We start from the raw sequence: 21,912 nt of genomic DNA, 5'->3' as shown, positions 1-21,912 counted from the left end.
TACAATAAAATCAATGTTGTTTTCATGACTGCTAGCACAATATCCATTCTGTAGCCCATGGATCAAAGAGCAATTTTGACTTCTAAGTATTATTATTGAAGAATACATATTATAAGACTATCGCTGTCATAAATCATGATTCCTCTGATAATGTGGGCAAAGTAAATTGAAAACTTTCTGGAAAAGAATCACCATTCTAGAAGTCATTAAGAACAGTCATAATTCACTTGAAAAAGTCAAAATACCAACACCAGAGGAGTTTGGAAGAAGATTCCAATCCTCCTGGATGATTTTAAGGGGTTCAGGATTTCAGTGGATGATTTTAAGGGGTTCAGGATTTCAGTAGTAACTGCAGAGGTGGTGGAAAAATAGCAAAAGAACTAGAAATAGAAGTGGAGCCTGAATATGTGACTGAATCACTGCAGTCTCGTGATAAAACTTTAATGAATGAGGAGGTGCTTCTTACCAATGGGCAAAGAGAGGAGTTTCTTGAAATGGAATCTATTTCTGGTGAAGATGCTGTGATGATTATTGAAATGACAACAAAGGATTTGGAATATTACATAAACTTAGTTGATAAAGCAGCAGGCTGGTTTGAGAGGATTGACTCCATTATAGCTAAAATGCTACCAAACAGCCTTGCATGCTACAGAAAAATAATTTGTAAAAGGAAGAGTCAATTGATGTGGCAAACTTTATTTTCTTATTTTAAGAAACTGCCAAATCCACCCCATCTTTCAGCAACCACAATCCTGATCAGTCAGCAGCCATCAACATGGAGGTAAGACCCTCCACCAATTTAAAAAAAATAAAATAAAAAGATAAATGCTCAGTTGATGGGTTTTTAGCAATAAAGTATATTTTAATTGAGCTATGTACACTTAGATGTGATGCTATTGTACACTTGACAGACTACAATATAGTGTAAAACTAACTTGCATATGCACTGACTGGGAAACCAAAAACTTCATTTTGACTTGGCTTTATTATAATATTTGCTTTATTGTGGTGATCTAGAACAAGACCCAGAAAGTCTCAGAGGTATGCTTATATGTGTTTAGGTTTTTATAAAAGGCTACTAAAAGTTGTGATGGTTGTTTAATTCACAGGGGAATTTTTATGCTAAAAAGCAAAAAGATAACTCTTTTTAGTGGAATTTTAATATACATATTTACAGTATACATGCTACAAAACACACAACTTAAATATGTCTATGAAAATTATATGTATATCAAAGCTATTGTTGAAAAGATCAGTGCACACAATCAGTTTGAGAAAAATAAGGGAGGGAGCGGCCTTATGTGTCTCTCTGGAAAGTGATTCCTAGAGTAAGTAGCAGCTCTACTATGGGACTTTGACCAGGGGCATGCTTAAGTAAAATAGCAGGAAATGCCTTGGGTTATAGAACACTGCCTACCACATAAAGGGGAAGATGAAGTAGTAATCAGTTGTAAGGACTTTGACTTTTACTGTGAGTGAGATGAGGAGCCATGAAAAAGTTTTGAACCAAGGAGTGACAGTTTCTAATATTGCAAAAGGAACATTCTAACACAACAAACTGATGGTTTCCAGAGGGAAGGAGGATGGAAGGATGGGCAAAATGGGTAAAGGGGAATAGGAGATACAGGCTTCCAGTTATGAAACGAATAAGTCATAATAATAGGCACAGCATAGGGAATATATTCAGTGATACTGCAATAGCATTGTGTGGTGGTAGATGGTAGCTACACTTGCGGCGAGCATAGCATGATGTATAGGGAAGTTGAATCTATTTTGTACACTGGGAACTAACGTAACATTGTATGTCAACTGTACTCAGAGGATTAAAAAAAAAGGAACATTCCAGATGCTGTGTTGGGAATAGTTTGTAGGGAATAGTTGTAGGACAAGGGAAGAAGCAACAGGCTGGGTCAGGAGGCCTTTGCAGCAATCCAGGCAAGGGATGATGTTGCTGTTGACCAGTATGGGAGCAATGAAAGTGATGAGTAGTCTGATTCTGTATTTTTATCTGGAGACCTTCTAGAACTAGAATGTAAGTATAAAAAATTAGACATAATTATTTAACTGGTATTACAGTGCCCTTTTAACTACTCCCTAAATATGTCTAAAAGTATTTTTTCCATTGGCTATTTCTATTCATTTTGTTTTCCTTTTGTGCTAAAGATTTATACTTTTTTTTTAAGATTTTATTTATTTATTCGACAGAGAGAGAGCGCACAAGTAAGCAGAGAGGTAGGTAGAGGGAGAAGAAGAAGCAGGCTCTCCGCTGAGCAAGGAGCCCAATGCAGGGCTGTATCCCAGGACCCTGGGATCATGACCTGAGCCGAAGGCAGCTGCTTAACCAAATGGGCCACACAGGAGCCCCGATTTATACTTTTTTTAAAAAAGAAAATAACTAGGGTTTGAACAGTTTGTTTTCTGAAAACATGGCTTATCTTTGCTATTTAGTGCTTTGTATCACAAAGTACTTTCACACAGTGCCCTGTTCACATAGGCCTTATGTAAATTTGGATCAGTTTGTTAAATAGCCCCAGAAACTTCCTGGTCTTCCTTTCTGCAGACACTTGGAATTTTCCTTTCACTCTTTTCTCCTTCACTTCCTGCTTCATATAAACCCTTTACTTCTTTGAATATGCTTCAGTCTGGCCCACATATGAATTAAACAGCCTCAAAATGGTGGGACTAAGTGGAAAGGAAGAAGCAAGTAGTACTCTGCACAAGGATTCTTTGCTGCATATCATTGGTCTCATCACTTGTAACTGTAAGCCCGGATAAATCTGTTTTCCTACCCAGACATTCATCATGTGTACTCTTCTATTACATCTCTTCAGTGGACAAGGAATAGGGGAAGAAACAAGGGCAGAATTGAGCTACCTTTTATTTAGGTGTTGCTAGTTACTTCAAAAAAGACTCAGACTCTCACTCTTAGAAACCTCAAAAGGACAGTCTTGATTCAAGGCTAAAAAGAAAGGTAGTCACCTGAGGCAAGAGACTTTGATCTTCCATGGCTCAGACCCACCTTTTCAAGCCCATCACCCTTCTGATACCAAACTCCAGTTAGCATCACCACAAGAGTCATGGGGCTGGGTAAGGTCCAGGCATATTGCCAGCACTGCAGAGAGCTAAGTAGATGTGTTCTTAACAATTCCTAAAATGCTAAACTAGTTTTCCCAGAGAAACAGCAGTATTAACCATAAGGGTAAGTAACATTATTATTGCTATTTTACAGATGCTAAAACTGAACCACAGAATAGTTAAGTTAACTTGCCAGTTATACAGAGAAATGACTGCCTGGTTTTCTTATTTGTTTAATGAAATTTTCTAACACACACAAAAAATAGTTAAAATGGACAACCCAGATTCAGTAATTTAAGGAATTTGTCACATGTGCGTTATTTTATCTTTACTGAAGTATTTTAAAACAAATCCAAGATACCAGAATCATTTTATACTATATACTTCAGTATAAAGCTCTGAAAATTATGTACTTTTTTTATATAAACACAGTGCTATTAATATACATTAACAGAGTTATTAATAATTCCTTCTTATCTATTTTTTTTTAAATGAGTCCTTTTAAAACCTTTATTTCTATGCCAAGAGACTAAACCCATGGACTCTGGGAGCTTAACTGCCATAACTTTTCACATCATTGACACATAATACATATTTTAATATTTGAATGAACAAAGACTAGGAGAGCAGTCTATAGGCTGAGTTTCTAAGTTGTAAGTACTTAATAATCTGACAGCTCTAGATCTAAAACTGATGGCTTTTTGAAATAGGATTAAAGAAGAATGCAATGAGGTTGAAGAAATTAATTCTCTTTTGGCAGTAGTATGGCCTATTACATGGTTCAGGAGATTGATTATCAAACATTGTTTATGATTTTGTGCTTTCACAACATATGTAAGGTGTGTTTCAGAGGCACCTGGGTGGTTTAGTTAGTTAAGCATTTGCCTTCAGCTCAGGTTATAATTCCAGGGTCCTGGGATCAAACCCTGCATCATGCTTCCTGCTCAGTGGGGAGTCTGCTTCTCCATCTTCCCTGCCCCTCCCCAACTCATACACATACTCATATATGCCCTCTTTCCCTCTCTTTCTCTCAAATAAACAAAAAATCTTAAAAGAAAAAGAGCTAAGGTGTGTTGCAAAGGGACTAGTAATAGTAAGTAGGTTGTATTCTATTAATATTACCTTAGGAACAGAGCTAAACTAATTTGAAGAATTGAGATGACAGAAAACTTTATAACCAACTGTAATGTTTTCCCAGTATGTTTTTATTACATACCTTTTGAGCAAGTACATGTTATGGACATTGTGCAGGAAAGAACCCTGTTTATTTCTTTAGTTCACTTGAAAAAGTAGGTCACAGATTTCATATTTAAGTGAAAGGATTTAGGCACAATTCCCTTGTTACTGGTATTATCTCATGGCCTCAAAATGAGGCATCTGTTTATTGTTATGGTTCAGTATATTCTATTCTAGTGTTATTGCCAAATATTCTTTTCAGTCCCATTTTTATCATCTGAAACAATGGTGAGTCACCTGGAGGCTATATGCAGTTTTCTTGGCTTCACTATATTATCTATAATCCTATTTCAACACAATATATTTGAAAGCTGCCATTGTGTTGTCAGTGTTCCCCCTTCCCCCAGAGGGAATCAACAGTAATTTAGAGGTTGCAGAAGAAAATATCAGCAATCTGGAAGACAGGATAATAGAAAGCACACAAGCCAAACATCAAAAAAGAGGGAAAAAAAATTTTTTTTTAATTAAAAAAATTTTTGAAACGAGGATCGATAGATCTCTTACACAAAATCAAGTCAACGAATGTTCACATTATAGGGATCGCAGAGGAAGAAGAGAGAGAAAGGTGTAGAAAAACATATTTGAAGAAACAGTATCTGAAAACTTTCCTAACCTAGGGAGAGAAATAGACATCCAAGTCCAAGAAGCAGAGTTCCAAACAAGATGAACCCAAGGAGTTCCACACCACAGCACATAATAATTAAAAAGTCAAAGGTTAAAGATAGAGAGGGGTGCCTGGGTGGCTCAGTGGGTTAAAGCCTCTGCCTTCGGCTCAGGTCATGATCCCAGGGTCCTGGGATCGAGCCCCACATCTGGCTCTCTGCTCAGCGAGGAGCCTGCTTCCCTTCCTCTCTCTGCCTGTCTCTCTGCCTGCTTGTGATCACTGTCTATCAAATAAATTTAAAAAAAAGATAAAGAGAGAATCTAAAAACCCGCTAGAGAGAAACACAAAGTTACCTAGAAAGGACAACCTGTAAGAATACCAGCTGATTTTTCAGCAGAAACTTTGCAAGCCAGAAGAGAGTGGCAAGTGCTAAAAAGAAAAACCTTCAACCAAGAATACTCTACCTAGCAAGATTAGCATTCATATTTGAAGGAGAAATAGTTTCCCAGAAAAGAAAAGATAAAGGAATTTATCACAACTAAACCAGCCTTGCAAGAAATATTAAAGTGACTTCTTTAAGTGGAAAAGAAATGGCCATAATTAAACATAGGAAAAATGAATAAAAACACACAAAATATGACAATATATACATAAAAGTGGAGAAGGGAGTAAAAAGAGAAAAGAAGGGGAAAAATCTTTTTTTTTTTCTTTTTAAGAAAAATAAATAAATAAATTCTTTAAAAAAAAAAAGAAAAGAAAGAGAGCAAGAGAAGAACAAAGAAGAACTACAAAAACGGCCAATAAACAAAGTTTTTAAGTGGCAATAAGTACATACCTATCAGTAATTACTTTAAATATAAATGGCCCAAATGCTCCAATCCAGGGACATAGAGTAGTGGAATGGATTAAAAAACAAACAAACGAACAAAAGACCTATCTATATGCTACCTACAAGAGACTCACCTCAGACCTAATGATGCCTAAAGACTAAATAAAAGTGAAGGGATGGAAAACATTGACTGTGTAAATAAAGTGTAAAAAAGCTGGAGTAGCAACACTTATGTCAGACAAAACAGACTTCTTTTTTTTAAGATTTTATTTATTTATTTGACAGAGATCACAGGTAGGCAGAGAGGCAGGCAGAAAGAAGAAGCAGTCTCCCCGCTGAGCAGAGAGGCTCGATCCCTGGGGCTCAATCCCAAGACCCTGGGATCATGACCTGAGCCGAAGGCAGAGGCTTTAACCCACTGAGCCACCCAGGCACTTCCAAAACAGACTTTAAAATAAAGATTGTGGTAAGAAACAAAGAAGGGCATTACATAGTAATGAAGGAATCAATCCATCAAGAATCTTTAACAACTATAAATATCTGTGCACCTGATACTGGAGCACCTATATACATAAAGCAAATACTAATGGACGTAAAGAGAGAAATCGATGTGATACAGTAACAGTAGTTAGAGAACATTTATACTCTACTTACATCAATGGATGGATCATTCAGACAAAAAAATTAGGAAATATCTTTGTTTTTGTTTTGTTTTAAAGATTTTATGTATTTATTATAGAGAGTGTGCCTGAGTGGGAGGGGCAGAGGGAAAGGAAAAGAGAATGTCAAGCAGACTTTGAGCTGAGCACAGATTTCATCTCATCTTATATGGAGTTTGATCTTACAACCCTGAGATCATGACCTGAGCTGAAACCAAGAATTGAACACTTAACCAACTGCACCACCCAGGCACCCCTAAGGAAGTAAGGTCTTTGGATGACATGTTGGACCAGCTGGACATAACAAATATATACAGAACATTCCATCCAAAAACAACAGAGTACACATTCTTTTCAAGTGCAAATGGAACATTCTCAAGAATAGATCACATATTGGGCCATAAAACAAGTCTCAATAAATTTAAGAAAATTGATATCATACCATACCTCTTTTCCAACACATCAGTATAAACCTAGAAATGAATCACAAGGAAAAAAAAAAAAAACAGGAAAAACCACAAACACATGAAGACTAAACAACCAATGGGTCAATGAAACAATCAAAGAAGAAATCAAAAAAATACATGATTACAAATGAAGATGAAAACACAATGATCCAAAATCTTTGAGACACATCAAAAGCAGTTCTGTAGCAATACAGGCCTAAGAAATAAGAAACAAGAAAAAACTCAAAAGATCAATCTTACACCTAAAGGAACTAGAAAGAGGCGAACAAAACCCAAGGTGAATAGAAGAAAGGAAAAGGAAATAATAAAGGTCAGAGCAGATGTAAATGGCATAGAGACTTCAAAAAAAAAAAAAAAAAAAAAAAAGGAAAGAAAAAACTCAATGAAACCAAGAGCTGGTTCTTTGAAAAAATAAACCAGATTGACAGACCCCTAACCAGATTCATTAAGAAACAAAGAGAAAAGACCCAAATAAATAAAATCAAAAATAAGAGAAAAATTAAAATAAAGAAATGAGAGAGGAAAAGTAACAACTCATATAACAGAAATATAAAAGATTATAAGTGAATACTATAAACAATTATATGCCAGCAAACCAGACAACCTGAAAGAAATGGATAAATTCCTAGAAACATAATCTTCCAATACTGAACCAGAAAGAAATAAAAAATCTGAGCAGACTGATCACAAATAATGAAATTTAATCAGTCTTCAAAAACAACCAAAGAATAAAAGTCTAATACCACATGGATTCACAGACAAATTCTACCAGACATTTTAAAAAGAGTTAATACCTATTCTCAAAGTAGTTCCAAAAAAATAAATAAATAAAAGGAAAACTTCTAAATATATTCTATAAAGCCAGCATTACTCTAATACCAAACCTGTACAGACACCACAGAAAAAGAAAACTATAGCCCAGTATCCCTGACAAACCTAGGTGCAGATATTCTCAGCAAAATGTTAGCAAACTGCATATAATGATACGTTAAAAAGATCATTCAGCACAATCAGGTGAGATTTATTCTCAGGATACAAAAATGGTTCAGTATTCACAATCAATCACCATGATAAACCACATCATAGAATGAAGGATAAAAGTCATATGGTCATTTCAGTAGAAAAAGACATTTGACAAGATTCAACGTCCATTCATGATTTAAAAAAAAAAAAAACTTTCAACAAAACAATGTTAGAGGGAACATACCTCAACATAATTAAGGCCATATATGAAAAGCCCTAGCTAACATCATCCTCAGTGGTGAAAAACTGAGAGCTTTCCCTCCAAGGTCAGGAACAAGATAAAGGGTGTCCACTCTCACTGCTTTCTCCAACATAGTACTAAAAATCCTAGCCACAGCAATCAGAAAAAAAAGGAAATGAGGCATCCATATTGGTAAAGAACAAATTAAACTGTCAGTACTTGCAAGCAACATGATACTATGCATAGAAAATCCTGAAGATTCCATCAAAAAACTACTAGAAGTACTAAATGAATTGAGTAAAGTGGCAGGATATAAAAGTTAATACCCCAAAATTGGTATTAATTAGGATTTCTATATACTAACAATGAAGTTGCAGACAGAGAAATTTTTTTAAAAACAGCACCATTTATAGTTGCACCAGAAAGAATAAAATACATAGGAATTAACCAAAGAGGTGAAAGACCTACTCTAAAAACTATAAAACAGTGATGAAAGAAATTGAAAATGTCTCAAAGAAGTGGAAAGATACTCCAAGCTCATGGATTAGAAGAATGTCAATATGTTTTTACCCCAAAACAATCTACAAAGTTAATGCAACCCCTATCAAAACACCAGTTTCCCAGAACTAGAATAATACCAAAATCTGTATCAAACCACAAAAGACCCTGAATAGCCAAAGCAGTCCTGAGAAAGAATAACAAAGCTGGAGGTATCACAATTCCAGATTTAAGTTATAATACAAAGCTGTAGTAATTAAAACAGTATGGTACTGGCACAAAAATAGATACCCATGAAAAACCCATAAATAAACCCACAATTATATGCTCAGTTAACCTTTAGGAAAGCAGGAAAGAATATCCAATGGGAAAAAGGTAGTCTTTTCAACAAGCAATGTTGGGAAAACTGGTCATCTACATGCAAAAGAATGAAACTGGACTACTTTCTTACACCATTCACAAAAATAAACTCAAAATGAATTAAAAGACCTAAATGTGAGACCTGAAACCATAAAAATCCTAGAAGAGAACACAAGCAGTAATTTCTCTGACATTAGCCATAGCAACGTTTTTCTAGATGTGTCTCCTAAGGCAAGGGAATAAAGGCAAAAATAAACTTTTGGGACTACATCAAAATAAAAAGCTATTGCACGGCTAGGGAAGCCATCAAGAAAACAAAAAGACAACCTACTGAATGGGAGAAGGTATTTCTAAATGATATATCTGATAAGGGGTTAATATCCAAAATATATAAAGAACTTAATAAAACTCAGCACACACACACACACACAAAAAAAATCCAATTAAAAAATGGGCAGAGGACCTGAATAGAGATTTTTCCAAAGACATACAGATAGCCAACAGACACATAAAAAGATGTTCAACATCACTAATCATTAGGGAAATGCAAATCAGAACTGCAATGAGATATTACCTCATACCTGTAAGAATGGCTAAAATCAAGACAAGAATGATAAGTGTTGGTGAGGATGTGGAGAAGAAGGAATCCTCTTGCACAATTGATGGGAATGTAAATTGGTACAGCCACTGTGGAATACCGTGTGGAGGTTCCTCAAAATACTAAAAAACAAATATCATATGATCAAATAATTCCACTGTTGGGTGTTTACCTTAGGAAGATATTTTTTTTCTATTCATTCCCCTTTGTTTATTTCAGCATTATTTACAATAGCCAAGAATTTGAGGCAACAGAAGTGTCCAGCAATAAACAAATGGATAAGGAAAATGTGGGGTGTGTGTGTGTGTGTGTGTGTGTGTGTGTGTGTGTGTGTATACAGTGAAGTATTACACAGCCATAAAAAAGGAGGAGATCATACCGTTTGAGACAACATGGATGAACCTAGGGATATTATGCTAAGTGAAATAAGTCAGACTGAGAAAAACAAATATCATATGATTCTACTCATAAATGGAATCTAAAAGAAGTCTATGAAGAAACAAAAAGCAAAATCAGAACTGTAAATACAGATGGTTGCCAAAGGGGCTTGGACAAAATGGGTAAAGGGGAGAGAGAGATACAAGTTTACATTTATGGAATTAGTAAGTCACAAGGATAAAAAGTAGAGCATAAGGAATATAGTCAATGATATTTTAATAGTGATGTAATGGGACAGATGGTAGCTATACTGTGGTAAACATAGCATAATGTATAAACTGGTCAAATCACTAAGTTGTACACCTGAAACTAATGTAACACTGTGTGTCACCTATACTCAGATAAATACATTTCTTTTGTGAATTTCCAAGTAATATTTGTTTGTAAAATAGGATATTTGAAAAATACAAGAAAAATAAAAAATTCACCAGAGATGATCACCGGCAAACATGATGTATCTTTTGCAAAACTGGAATAATAATCCATGTGTGGTTTTGTACCTTTTTCCTTTAATATTTCCTTAAGCTGAACATTTTTGTTGTGGTGGTGGTGATTGATAACTGTGACATGGGTTGATTGAAAAGTGGCATTTCTGATAGAAAAGTCCTTTTATTGGAATTTGAAAACTTACAAACAAAATTGACAAACACTCAGCACTTTAGGTTCAAAATAAATTAGGTATTTGTTCTAACATAAATGTACTTAATTTTTCTTCTTCTTTTACCTACTTTTGTGGGCAAGATTTCAAATATGACTAAAGTATCACCATGTTTAGAAGAATTAGGTGTTGCTAATGTAATAGGATTTTGTCTTTTTAAATAACTTAAAAACTCTTATTTCACACATAAGAAAACTCCAGTCAGTGGATTTTTTGCATTTTGGACACTTGATTTCTCACTTAGTGCTCTATCAACACTACTTTTATTTCTCCTGACCAACCCTTTAAAAATTTGGATAACATTATTCTTGCTGATTATAATGTGGTTTATGTTGATTGTCTCAATAAGTGACACTAAGTATTTCATTCAGACCAGTGTGGATAGTATATGAAAAAAAGAATTATAAATACTTAAATATATGACCCAAGCAAATGTAATATTTAACATTTTTGAGCATCATTACTTAATACTATGAGCTTCACAATGAGCATTATTTGGTAAATAGATTCCAGCTAGGGAAAGCTATTGGGCTGGGAAGGGATAAGTGTGATACGGGACTTAAAATGAATGGATAAAATCTTTCATATACAATTGTGGAATTGTCAAGTTCATTTTCGGGTAATATTATCTAATTATTTGATTACATACGGAAGCACGGAGTTGTGGTCTGAATGATAAGGAATTTTAAATTGCTGGGTACCTGAGGAAATTCAGTGCTGCTTGTCAATAAAATTTAAGTGCTTAAGAAAATGACATTGCAAGAATATCTTAGTCACAATTGGAAAGGAAAGCTGAGATAGAGAAAACTTTTATATTCTAGATTCAGTAAATCTAAGTACCAGCTGTGAAATTAATTGGGGCAATATCTTATTAAACTCTACTTTTAATTTTAAATGCTAATAGCTATAATGAAGATATCATCACCATTATGCCAAGAATTGTCAAAATGTCAAAACTTTTTGTTAATAGTCTTGGCTATTAGCCATGATTGTGAAAGACCATTCTTCTGCTTTTGTTTTTTTAATTTATGAGGACTTTAGTATTGCATGACTAGGAGATAGGTGCATTTTATTTACCACATGTAGTTCAGCAAAATTAAAATCACAGTTCATTAAATGAACTCTGTTCCATTGTGGCACCTTGATAAGTAGAAGTCTTTGATATTACACTTAAGGAAGTCTGGGGACTAAATGGATTGAAGGAGTAGAAAAAAGAAGAGATTAGAAGACAAAAGAGAGGATAGATGTCTTGGAGAATGTGGATAATCTCCCTCCACTGTAGCAGAGACAGCACAATGCAGGAAAAAAAGAGTTACCCAGAACTTGATGTCAGTGATGTAGTTTGAAATGTTTGGGAAAATTTAAAAACAAAACAAAACTAAACAAAAAAAGCACCAGCATAGTCATCTTAAATTCTGAGGGCCTAACTATAGTAAATATGTGGAGAAAACTCGCCATTTAGAGGAAATATATAATCCATGGTTAATTTCATTTCCCCTGCCCGTATGTTTTTCCATTCCTATTTCTCTCAAGAGAATGAGAAAATGAAGATTCCTTCCTCCTAGGGGAGGACTTGGTTTTGAATCAGTCATAGCTGGCAGTCTGCATTTTTCTAGGTCTGAGATAGAAACAGTGGGGATTAAATATGATGTCTTCAAAAGAAATGAGTTACAGTAAATAGAAAGAAATGACATCACAGGTGGAGAAAGGTGGTTTATATGCTCTATTCATTTAAAATGGTTGTCCTCTTGATTATTTGTACTTTTTTTTCAGGTTGTTGGCTTTGGTTTGTATTTGAGTTAATGGGAGAAATGGGGGAAGACCGTGGGTTTGACTATGTCTACTTTATATCTGTAACATATATTAGCAGTATAACCACGATGTGTTTGGAGTTATAGGATTTTTGCTTAATTATGGATAACATTTTCTTAAGTCAACTCCTACTTTTTTTATAGTTAAAAACTAGTCATTGGTCTTAGAGTTAGAAAGAAAGAAAGCTGAAAAATGGTGTGGACCTTCTATTAAATATTTTAACCATAAGAGCAGTAGTATTAGCTGTATACCCTTAATTATATTTCTGCTGATGACAATATGTTTTTAAATGAAACTAACCAGAAAACTAGAATATGCACATTATAGTCTTTAGAGCAGTACTGTCCAATAAAAATATAATATAGATTACACATGTAATTTAAATTTTTCTAGTAGTCACATTAAAAAATTAAAAAGAAATTATGAAATTAGTCTTACTATATTTAACCCAATATATCCAAATATTATATAACCAATATAAAAAATTTAATGAGATTTTATATTTTATACTGTATTCCAAATAATTTTTTATACTGAGAACACATCTCAGTTCTGACTACCCAAGTATTAGTAGCTATATTTCCTATATTGAATGATGCAGATTTAGAATATGACAGGAAGACTATTACTACTATGATAATAATAATTCAGGTTGGTTCCCATCTATCATGGGTCCCTTAAAAAGTCTTTTTATATGTGAAAATTTTTTATCAATATCTTTTCATAAATAATAAATTTAAATACTTTTATGGTAGTATCTTGGTAGTAAATTTAGTGAAATATTTTCTGCTCACCTGTTATTTATCGTCTTACTAGTCTGTGGAAATCTATGAAGAAGTGATTCTGAGCCCTTTGAGGTGCTAACCTTTTACTTAGTCTTTTTTTCCCTTTAAGGCAGATTTGGTTCTCTGTTTCATAAAAAAACTCCTAATAGGAAAAACAAAGTATTGGAGGACATAATTACTTGGAATAGCTGTCAATATCATAAACTCATCTTTAATTTCCCTTTGCATAGAAGATCTATCCAGAAGATAACTGTGTTATTTTTTTAAAATTGATTGAAAACATTACCCTTAAAATAATGTTCCACATGATGTGATTATCTTTCCAAAATCTATCCCAGGCCCACCTCCCCTTATGTATCTATGTCCCATTATTCTCATTTAATTATGGTCTTGATTACAATTTCTATCTAGGTAACTCTTGAAATTACCTTCTCAAAGTATTCATTTGTTTAAAAAATACTCATTGAACACATATCTTGTGCCACAAAGTATTGCCAGATTCTTATAAGAAACAGGAGTTTACCCTGTTTATATATATATATATATATGAGAAAGGTAAGAAATCACAGTAAAGCATATTAGTTTAATAAAAGCATTTTACAAGGTGCCTGGGTGCCTCAGTCACTAAGTGTCTGCCTTCGGCTCAGGTCATGATCCCAGGGTCCTGGGATCTAGGCCCACATCGCATTCTCTCCTTGGTGGGAAGCCTGCTTTTCCCTCTCCCACTCCCCCTGCTTGTGTTTCCTCTTTCTCTGTGTCTCTCTCTGTCAAATACATAAATCTAAAAAAAGAAAAGAAAACAAACAAAGGGGAAAAAAGCATTTTACAAAGTCCCATGGGATGGCTAAATCCACAGAGGCTGAAAGAATTGACTCAGAAAAGGCTTTAATAGAGTAGGTGGCATTCAGGATAGAAGGCTCAATAGTGGCTTACCAGACAGACCTGAGAGGGAATAATATTACATTTAAAAAATAGTAAGTAAGGGTGCCTTGGTGGCTCAGTTGGTTAAGCGTCTCCGTTGGGCTTGGGTCATGATCTCAGGGTCCTGGGATCGGGCCCCGCATCGGGCTCTCTGCTCAGCAGGGATCCTTCTTCTCCCTCTCCCACTCGCCCTGCTTGTGTTCTCTCTGTCAAATAAATAAAAATAAAGTATTAATTAAAAAATAGTAAGTACCCAGTATAACTTTTTTTGAACCACATTTTGAAGGATCTCATTGTACCAAGCTAGCCATTTGCCTTTTTCTTGGAGCCAATAGGGTGTGATCTCTTAAGGATTTTTAATCAAGGCAATACTCAAGTTTGTGTACAGCTATGATCCAGGAGCATTTCTACCTGCCTAGGAACCTTTGGGAGATACCTGTTTGTACCCCAGGGCAGACCCATTAACATTGGTCTAAATGGATCCTGAAGCAGCCCTGTGAACCACCTCCATCCCCACTCAGCCATGTTCTAGGGCAGTCTCACCTAGAAACCCAGCAGTTGGCATATCTGTCAGTGCCCCTGGAGACAGACCTGCAGAATCTGGGCCCAGCTCTGGACCCTGAAACAAGCCTGACACTCAGTTCTAGCCCCTCTCAGCTGCAATCCTGGGCACTCCTGTCCTTCCTGGGATCCACCCAGTAGCAGAACAGTGGCCTTCCCAGGGATCTGACAAAAACCACTCCTGCCCACACACCTAGTAATAGGCCAGCTGTCCACGGACCTAATGACATTGTCCCAGCACCAGCCCTACTGACCAAGGACTCAGAGGCAATCCTTTCCACCAGGAGACCAGACAGGATCCACGCCTGCCCAGGTGAATGGTAATGAGGTCCACAAACCATAGACCCCAGTGGAGGCCCAGCAGCAGCCATGTGACCCGGCCTCAGTCACCTAGAGGTGATCTCATCAGTCTGGAGACCCAGTAGGAGGAGATCGTTAGCAGCAGAAACCTATCTATAAAAACTCGAAGAGGTATTTGTTCCTCCAAATATAAACATCAGTTCAAAGCTACAAAGATCATTGAAAATCAGGCACACATGGACCCACCAAAGGAAACTAATAAAGCTCTAGTAACCAACCCCAAGAAAATAGAGATCTATGAATTGCCTGCCAAATCATTCAAAGTAATCATCTCAAAAGAAGCTCAGTTACATGCAAGAGAACACAGACGACTAAATAAAATCAGGAAAACAATGCATGAACGTCTTTCCATGGTCATTGAAATACTGAGTTTCTGAACTGAGCATACAGCTTAGTGTAAAACCTCAGTACTCATTCTGTAAAGCTTTTACTACTTCTCCTGTTTTATGTTGCTTTTCATTGTATGTAAAAAGCAATCTGAAAGTACTTAATTGGATTTTAAATGAGTTATAAAGTGGAAACTTTTATAAATATCCCTTATACATTTCTATTTTTAATATTCATATTTGTATATATTAGACAGTCATTTTAAATTGCTTTTTTTTGTAGGAACCTCCAGAAGTTTAGCCTTTTTGGAGACATAAGTGTTCTACAACAGCAAGGAAGTTTGTCAAATACATACCTCAGCAAAGTGGATCCTGATGGCAAAAAAATTAAACAGTAAGTTATATGGCTAGTGGAAGAGGGCTTATATTAATAATAATTTTAGGGTTTTTTTGAGAAATTGTAAGATACAGTCAGGAGAGTAATGATATTTTTCCCCAAAAATGTGTTCTATAAACTGAAAGTGTTTTAACTATGAAATATCCTATTCCACATCATACATCTTTAAGATAGATCAAAGACTTTGCTGGGTAATTATTGCTATTTAACAGTGTTACTTCTCTCCTTGCCTTCATTGTAACATAAATTGTATATCATCACTCTTTTCTACCATACTGGTACAAAAATGCTGTTTTTGTTGGTTGAAGAACTTATTTTTGGATGTTTAATACAGTTTATTCATTATATTTTTATGTGAATTTTAGTAGTATTTATGATAATGTTACTTGTGGGTTGGATTGAGAGAAAATGGATCTCAACATTGCATGCCATTTCATTGCCCAGTTTCAGAATTAAGTGTTAAAAGATTAGCACTAAATGTTAACAGGATCATTGTGGCATGTGTTTTCCATACAGAATTCAGCAGCTTTTTGAAGAAATACTGAGTAATAGTAGGCAACTGAAATGGCTGTCCTGTGGGTTTATGCTGGAACTAGTAACCCCAACATCACTGTCATCTCTCTCAAACTCTATTGCCAACACCATGGAGCACCTGAGCTTGCTAGACAACAATATTCCTGGTAACAGCACCCTTATCACCACAGTCGAACTGGAGCGATTTGTGAATCTGCGCTCACTTGCCCTGGATTTTTGTGACTTTACAGCTGAGATGGCAAGAGTCTTAACTGATAGCAACCATGTGCCTTTGCAGCGACTATCTCTCCTGGTCCACAATGTTTCCGTGATGCACAAGTCTCTGGACAACATGCCAAATGATGAGCATTGGAAAGCCTTGTCACGAAAGAGCACCAGCCTTCGGGTCTACATAATGGCCTTTGATATCAAGAGTGAAGATATGCTAAAGATTCTGAAACCCAGTATACCACTAGAGAGGATTCATTTTGACAGCTACATCACTTGTGTTTCAGGAGCTATTGTTGATCTTATATCCAGGCAGTATGATAAGTTCCTCACTCATTTTATACTAATGAATGATGTGATTGACACGTCTGGTTTTCCAGATCTTAGTGACAACCGAAATGAAGATCCATTGGTTTTATTAGCATGGAGGTGCACAAAGCTCTCTCTTCTGGCAATTCACGGTAGGTGATTTTTGTTCAGTTTGTTATTTATATCTAAAACATCTTAAACCAGCAAAAAGCACTGACATTTGTAGTGTTGAGTAATCTTCTAACAAGTTGAAATGCAGGCTTTTATACTTTTTAAAAAAAAAATTTTATTTATTTATTGGACAGACAGAGATCACAAGTAGGCAGAGAGGCAGGCAGAGAGAGAGGAGGAAGCAGGCTCCCCACTGAGCAGAGAGCCCGATGCGGGGCTCGATCCCAGGACCCTGGGATCATGACCTGAGCCAAAGGCAGAGGCTTTAACCCACTGAGCCACCCAGGCACCCCGGCTTTTATACTTTTTAACTTATAAGATACACCACTAACAAGTAGAAGGTCATATTTCCACTCTAAGTGTTTTGTTCCAGCTTCCGTGTTGCTTTTTTCTTCCACCATGGGGTTGATGGTATTTCATGAGAGTGGCATTTGAAATTAATTTATCCAAGAAAAGTTACATATCTACTTGCAGTAGATACATTTCTTCCTCTTACCACAAGATCTCTTAAAAACATAATACAGAAGGAAGAGAAAGTATGATTTCTTGCTTGCTGCCTCATCTTCTAGATTCTAGATATCAACATATTAATTTGTATATTTTTTTAAATGATGATTCCATTGATTGGGTATATGCCTTTTTCTTACTGGTGCCTTTCATCTTAATATTAACTATCCTCATTTAGAGAGAGTTGCTATTCTGCCAGAAGAACATTTTACTTCCTTTTCTGGAACATGTAAGACATTTACAGCATACAAAATGGACTATTAGTTGTGTTTCCTTATTTTTTAAATATCTTTTAGCCTGCATTAGTGCAGGAAAGTATGTGTCTTGCTCTTCAAGTTTTGCTTTTTAATTTGGCCAGTCATCAGAGATAGCAGCAGAGAAATGCATTTCATCTTGTTATACGATTACTCAACACTATATATTAAAGATTAATTTCAGCCAATCTAAGCTCTTTTTTTCTTACAAGAAATACGAAATAAAATGTTAGTTACAGCTAAAGCTCCTATACCCATTCCCCTTTATTCCTTCCCAAAGTTTATCCATGACTCTTCAATACTTTACATATTTTCTATTGGCAATTAACAGTTTAAAGTTTTGCTTCTTAACTTCAGGCTGTGAAGCATCATAGGAGAGGATTTTTTACTCACTAAAAATGTTTTCCATGTACTGTTAATGGATACATATATATGAAATAAAAGTTTGTTTTTTTATGATACAGCACTATCCAAAGCTGTAAAGTTTTACTTTACATGTCTTCAGTCTTACTAAATGTACTGATATCGGAATAGCATTACAGCATCTACCAATTCACCAGCCACAGTGATGTTGTTGGAAACAATATCAAACTTAGTGGGGTTTTTTTTGTTTTTTTGTTTTTTTTTTTTGGAACTAAACAATCATACTTCCTTTTTCAATCTCGGTATATTTTTAAAGGAAAAGGACCAAAGTGGTCAGTGAGATACAAGTTTGTGGAAAAGCCTAACTTATCAAATAGAAAAAATAAATTACAAGGAAATGACAGTGCTTGTCTTTTATTTATTTTGAAGGTTACACAGTGTGGGCGCACAACCTCATTGCCATTGCTCGTCTTCGTGGCTCTGACCTAAAAGTACTTGAAGTCACTGAAGAAAGCATTGATTTTGACCAAGGTGAACTGGCCGACCAGGATGTGGATCCAGTGCATAACCTTATTGAGCAGGTATCCCTGGGTCTGGGTCAACCTTGGCATGCGGTCATGGACATCGAATCACTCAGTGTCTTCACTGAACCGAATCGTCATTTTTACAGAGAGATGCAAAGCTTCAGCGAAGACATTTAGCTTTTTTTTAAATGTACAATTCCTGTGGTTACATATGCAAGTAGGGTCCTATTATGTTTTTTTTCAGTAGTGTGAATTAATCCCTTTGTGCTGTGTTTAATCAGTATTAGCTTTATAGAATTATATACGTATATTCTACTTCTTGATCAAAGAACGTAGTCGGGTATTGGTTTAGAAGTTCAAAGTGACAATGTTTAGGGCTTTCACGGTTAATGGACTTGTTATCAAACCTTAAGGATATACAACCGAAGGTTGTCTGAGGTTGCTGGCTAACTTTATTTTTCACTGAGTTACTCTGCCTTTTGATGTTTTTATTCTTTGTGTGTCAGAGTTCAGAGCTCAGGAGCCAAAATATTTTTATACATATAAAGATATATATCCATAGCCTGGTGGATTTGTATGCAATGCACTGCATTCATGCTTTATAGCATTTCATTAATTTTTTTTTGAAATGGAAGAAGGGAGGATAGTATGATCCCAAATGAGTGATCTTTAACAGAGAAGCCAAGACTTTTATTACATATATAATAGTTGATATCACCAATTACCATTATGAATTTTGTGTATTAGGTTAGAATACTGCTTAATCCTTTTTTTAAAAAATGCATTTACATAAACATGAATACTCAAACTGTTAGACTTTTTTTTAAGCTGTATGTGACATAATTTTATTCATCAATTACATTATACATTCAAGTTAGCTTTTTAGCCCAGATTTCAAATAGTGGAGGAAGAAACTGTATTCCAGGGTAAAACCTCCTTAAAAGAAAATCAAAAAACAGAGCCGTAAACACACATGCTTGCAAACAAACATTAGTCGTGAAATCCCTAGCAACGAGTCACTGGATTTTTCTCTGTCAGCGCGCGTGTCAGCTGCCAAAGAATAGACTTAACTGAAGAAGTGCCCACATGCTGGCAGGGGCCGGCCCACTCTGGCCAGCCAGATACTGCTAGATTGTAATATTTAAGGTCGAATTTCGACCTGTGGTACACAGCTGTGCTGTGGCTCAGTCAGCAACCTCAGAACTCTGAAAAAACAAAACAAAAAAAAGAAAAAAAAACCATGCACCTGTTTCACTGTGAATAGTGAATGTAAAGGAAAGAAAGGAAGAACTGAAAGCTTGTTCTATCACAGGTATGAGCTGCTATGATACATGAAGAACATTCCATGAAGTATGTTTTAAAACCTTGTTATATCTGAGAGGCTTTAAAAGCCGACTTAACTGTTTCAGGGCAACCGCGGTACAGACGTGGTCTCTGTGAGACTTCCACCTGACCCCAGTTTTAAGTGGTACGAATGTTGTGCATTTAATGTTAAAGGACAGTCTGCAATAATAAAGTAAGTAGCCAACGTGGGTGCCCAGCAGTGCTGAGACCTGGCTGCTCTATTGTAAGCTTTGGAAACACAATTTATGCAACAGATGTCCAGATATGATTCTATTTATGGAAAAAGTTTATATGTATTTTACAAATGGTTTTACCATCTTATATTAAAATGACCTTTTGACAGGTGTGCACTGTTTTGTCTCCAGTGAGCACATACCATGAGGATTTTATATGTACATCAGTAGTGTGAATCCACTGGCACAGTGTGTGTAAATGCCAGATGTGGTGAGATTTTATCTTACAAATGTGATCAGATAAAATAAATCCTGACAGAAACTGTAAGGAAACCAGCTGAATGTTTGACCTGATGACTGATGTTGTATGGTTTATGTTAAATGTATATTCTTTTAATCAATGAATAAAGCATTAAAAAGTGACCATTGTAATATGTTTTATTGTATATAAAGCATGAAAACTTTTAGCGTTAAACTGTAATAATCCTTTATAATCATGTTAGCTACTATTTTAGTCTGGTGCAGCAAAGCTTAAATTTGGGAACATTTCATAAAAGGTCCTAGGTTAGGGGCACCTGGGTGGTACAGTCAGTTAAGCATCTGACTCGATTTCAGCTGAGGTCATAATCTCACAGTCCTGGGAACGAGCCCCAAATTGGGCTCCATGTTCAGCAGGGAGTCTGCTTGAGATTCTCTCTCCCTCTCCCTATGCCCTTCCTCCCCCTGTTCACTCACTTTCTCTCTCTCTCAAATAAATTTTTTTTCAAAAAAGTCTCAGTTTAAATAGTTTGAAGGGTTTTAATTTTTTTAACTAACTTTGGCAAAATACAAGCTTAAAAGCAAACAATAGACTGGTTATCACAAAACTCAAGTGTATTATGCATTTAGAACATTATTGATATAGTAAAACATAATTTATAGGCTATAAGAACTTTATACAATTCCTATACTGGATGCAAAAATACTTTGGTATGCCAGTATTAAATAGTTCATAAAATCCTATATTGCTTTAGTTTGGCTTTGTAATCTCTATTCTTGTTTGTTGAGACAAACAGCTATCAATAAGATAGAAAATGGCTCTTTTCCTTCATCTGTCTTTCCCTAATCATTGCAGACACTGACTCTTCTTCCAGACACTGCCTCCTCACCTTGGAATAATCTGGTATTCATCAGCTTCCTTGTTTCCTAGGCATATCTAACTCTTTGGGGTGAATCAACGTGTTTATTATGTAAAACACAAAAATAGTACCCAAAATGTATGAAAAAAGAAAGCCTATTAATATATGTGAATAGTATACAAATGACGGTTGGTATAGTAAAGCACTAAACTGGGAGGCTCGGCATCTGTTACACTCTAAGCTCTGACTCTAATGCTACAGAGCTTTAGCATTAGAGTCATCTGTAAAATGAGGAATTGGACTTGATTATCTAAAACTCTATTTAGATTCAGTTTCCTCATCTATAAAATGAGAGATTGGACTTGATTATCTAAAACTCTGATTCTTCTCTAAAAGTTTTAACTGTTGGCCCAACGGCTCAGAGACATACATAAGATCATCTTTGAAGAAATGTATTAAATAAAACATTTTCAATACATAGCTCACTAAACTACATGAGATTTACATAGCTAAAACTGCTTTCCCGTTTCCCCCACCACTCTAGGAATAAAGAAGATAGAGAGTCAGTTGGGTGGGTCTTGGGAAGGACAGACAAGACAGTGTGCTTATGGCTAAACACA

At 35.6% G+C, this 21,912-nt stretch overlaps 1 protein-coding gene across 1 annotated transcript in view; it reads left to right on the top strand.

Annotated features, from left to right (window-relative positions):
• The window catches only part of LOC111158321 (F-box protein 33), a 29,829-nt gene extending 9,238 nt beyond the window's left edge, over nucleotides 1-20,591 (top strand). The window contains exons 2-4 of the mRNA XM_022520299.1: nucleotides 15,675-15,785; nucleotides 16,305-16,990; nucleotides 18,563-20,591. Of these exons, the coding sequence (XP_022376007.1) occupies nucleotides 15,675-15,785; nucleotides 16,305-16,990; nucleotides 18,563-18,834 (1,069 nt within the window). The 3' untranslated portion in view covers nucleotides 18,835-20,591. The remainder of the gene's footprint in view (nucleotides 1-15,674; nucleotides 15,786-16,304; nucleotides 16,991-18,562) is intronic.
• The last annotated feature ends 1,321 nt before the right edge of the window (nucleotides 20,592-21,912 follow it).

The sequence above is a fragment of the Enhydra lutris genome, unplaced genomic scaffold, assembly GCF_002288905.1.
Source record: "Enhydra lutris kenyoni isolate GAN:26980312 unplaced genomic scaffold, ASM228890v2 scaffoldscaffold4, whole genome shotgun sequence".
In the NCBI taxonomy this organism is placed as follows: domain Eukaryota; kingdom Metazoa; phylum Chordata; class Mammalia; order Carnivora; family Mustelidae; genus Enhydra; species Enhydra lutris.
Note: the sequence above shows the minus strand (reverse complement) of the source record. Positions and strands in the feature narration are given on the sequence as shown.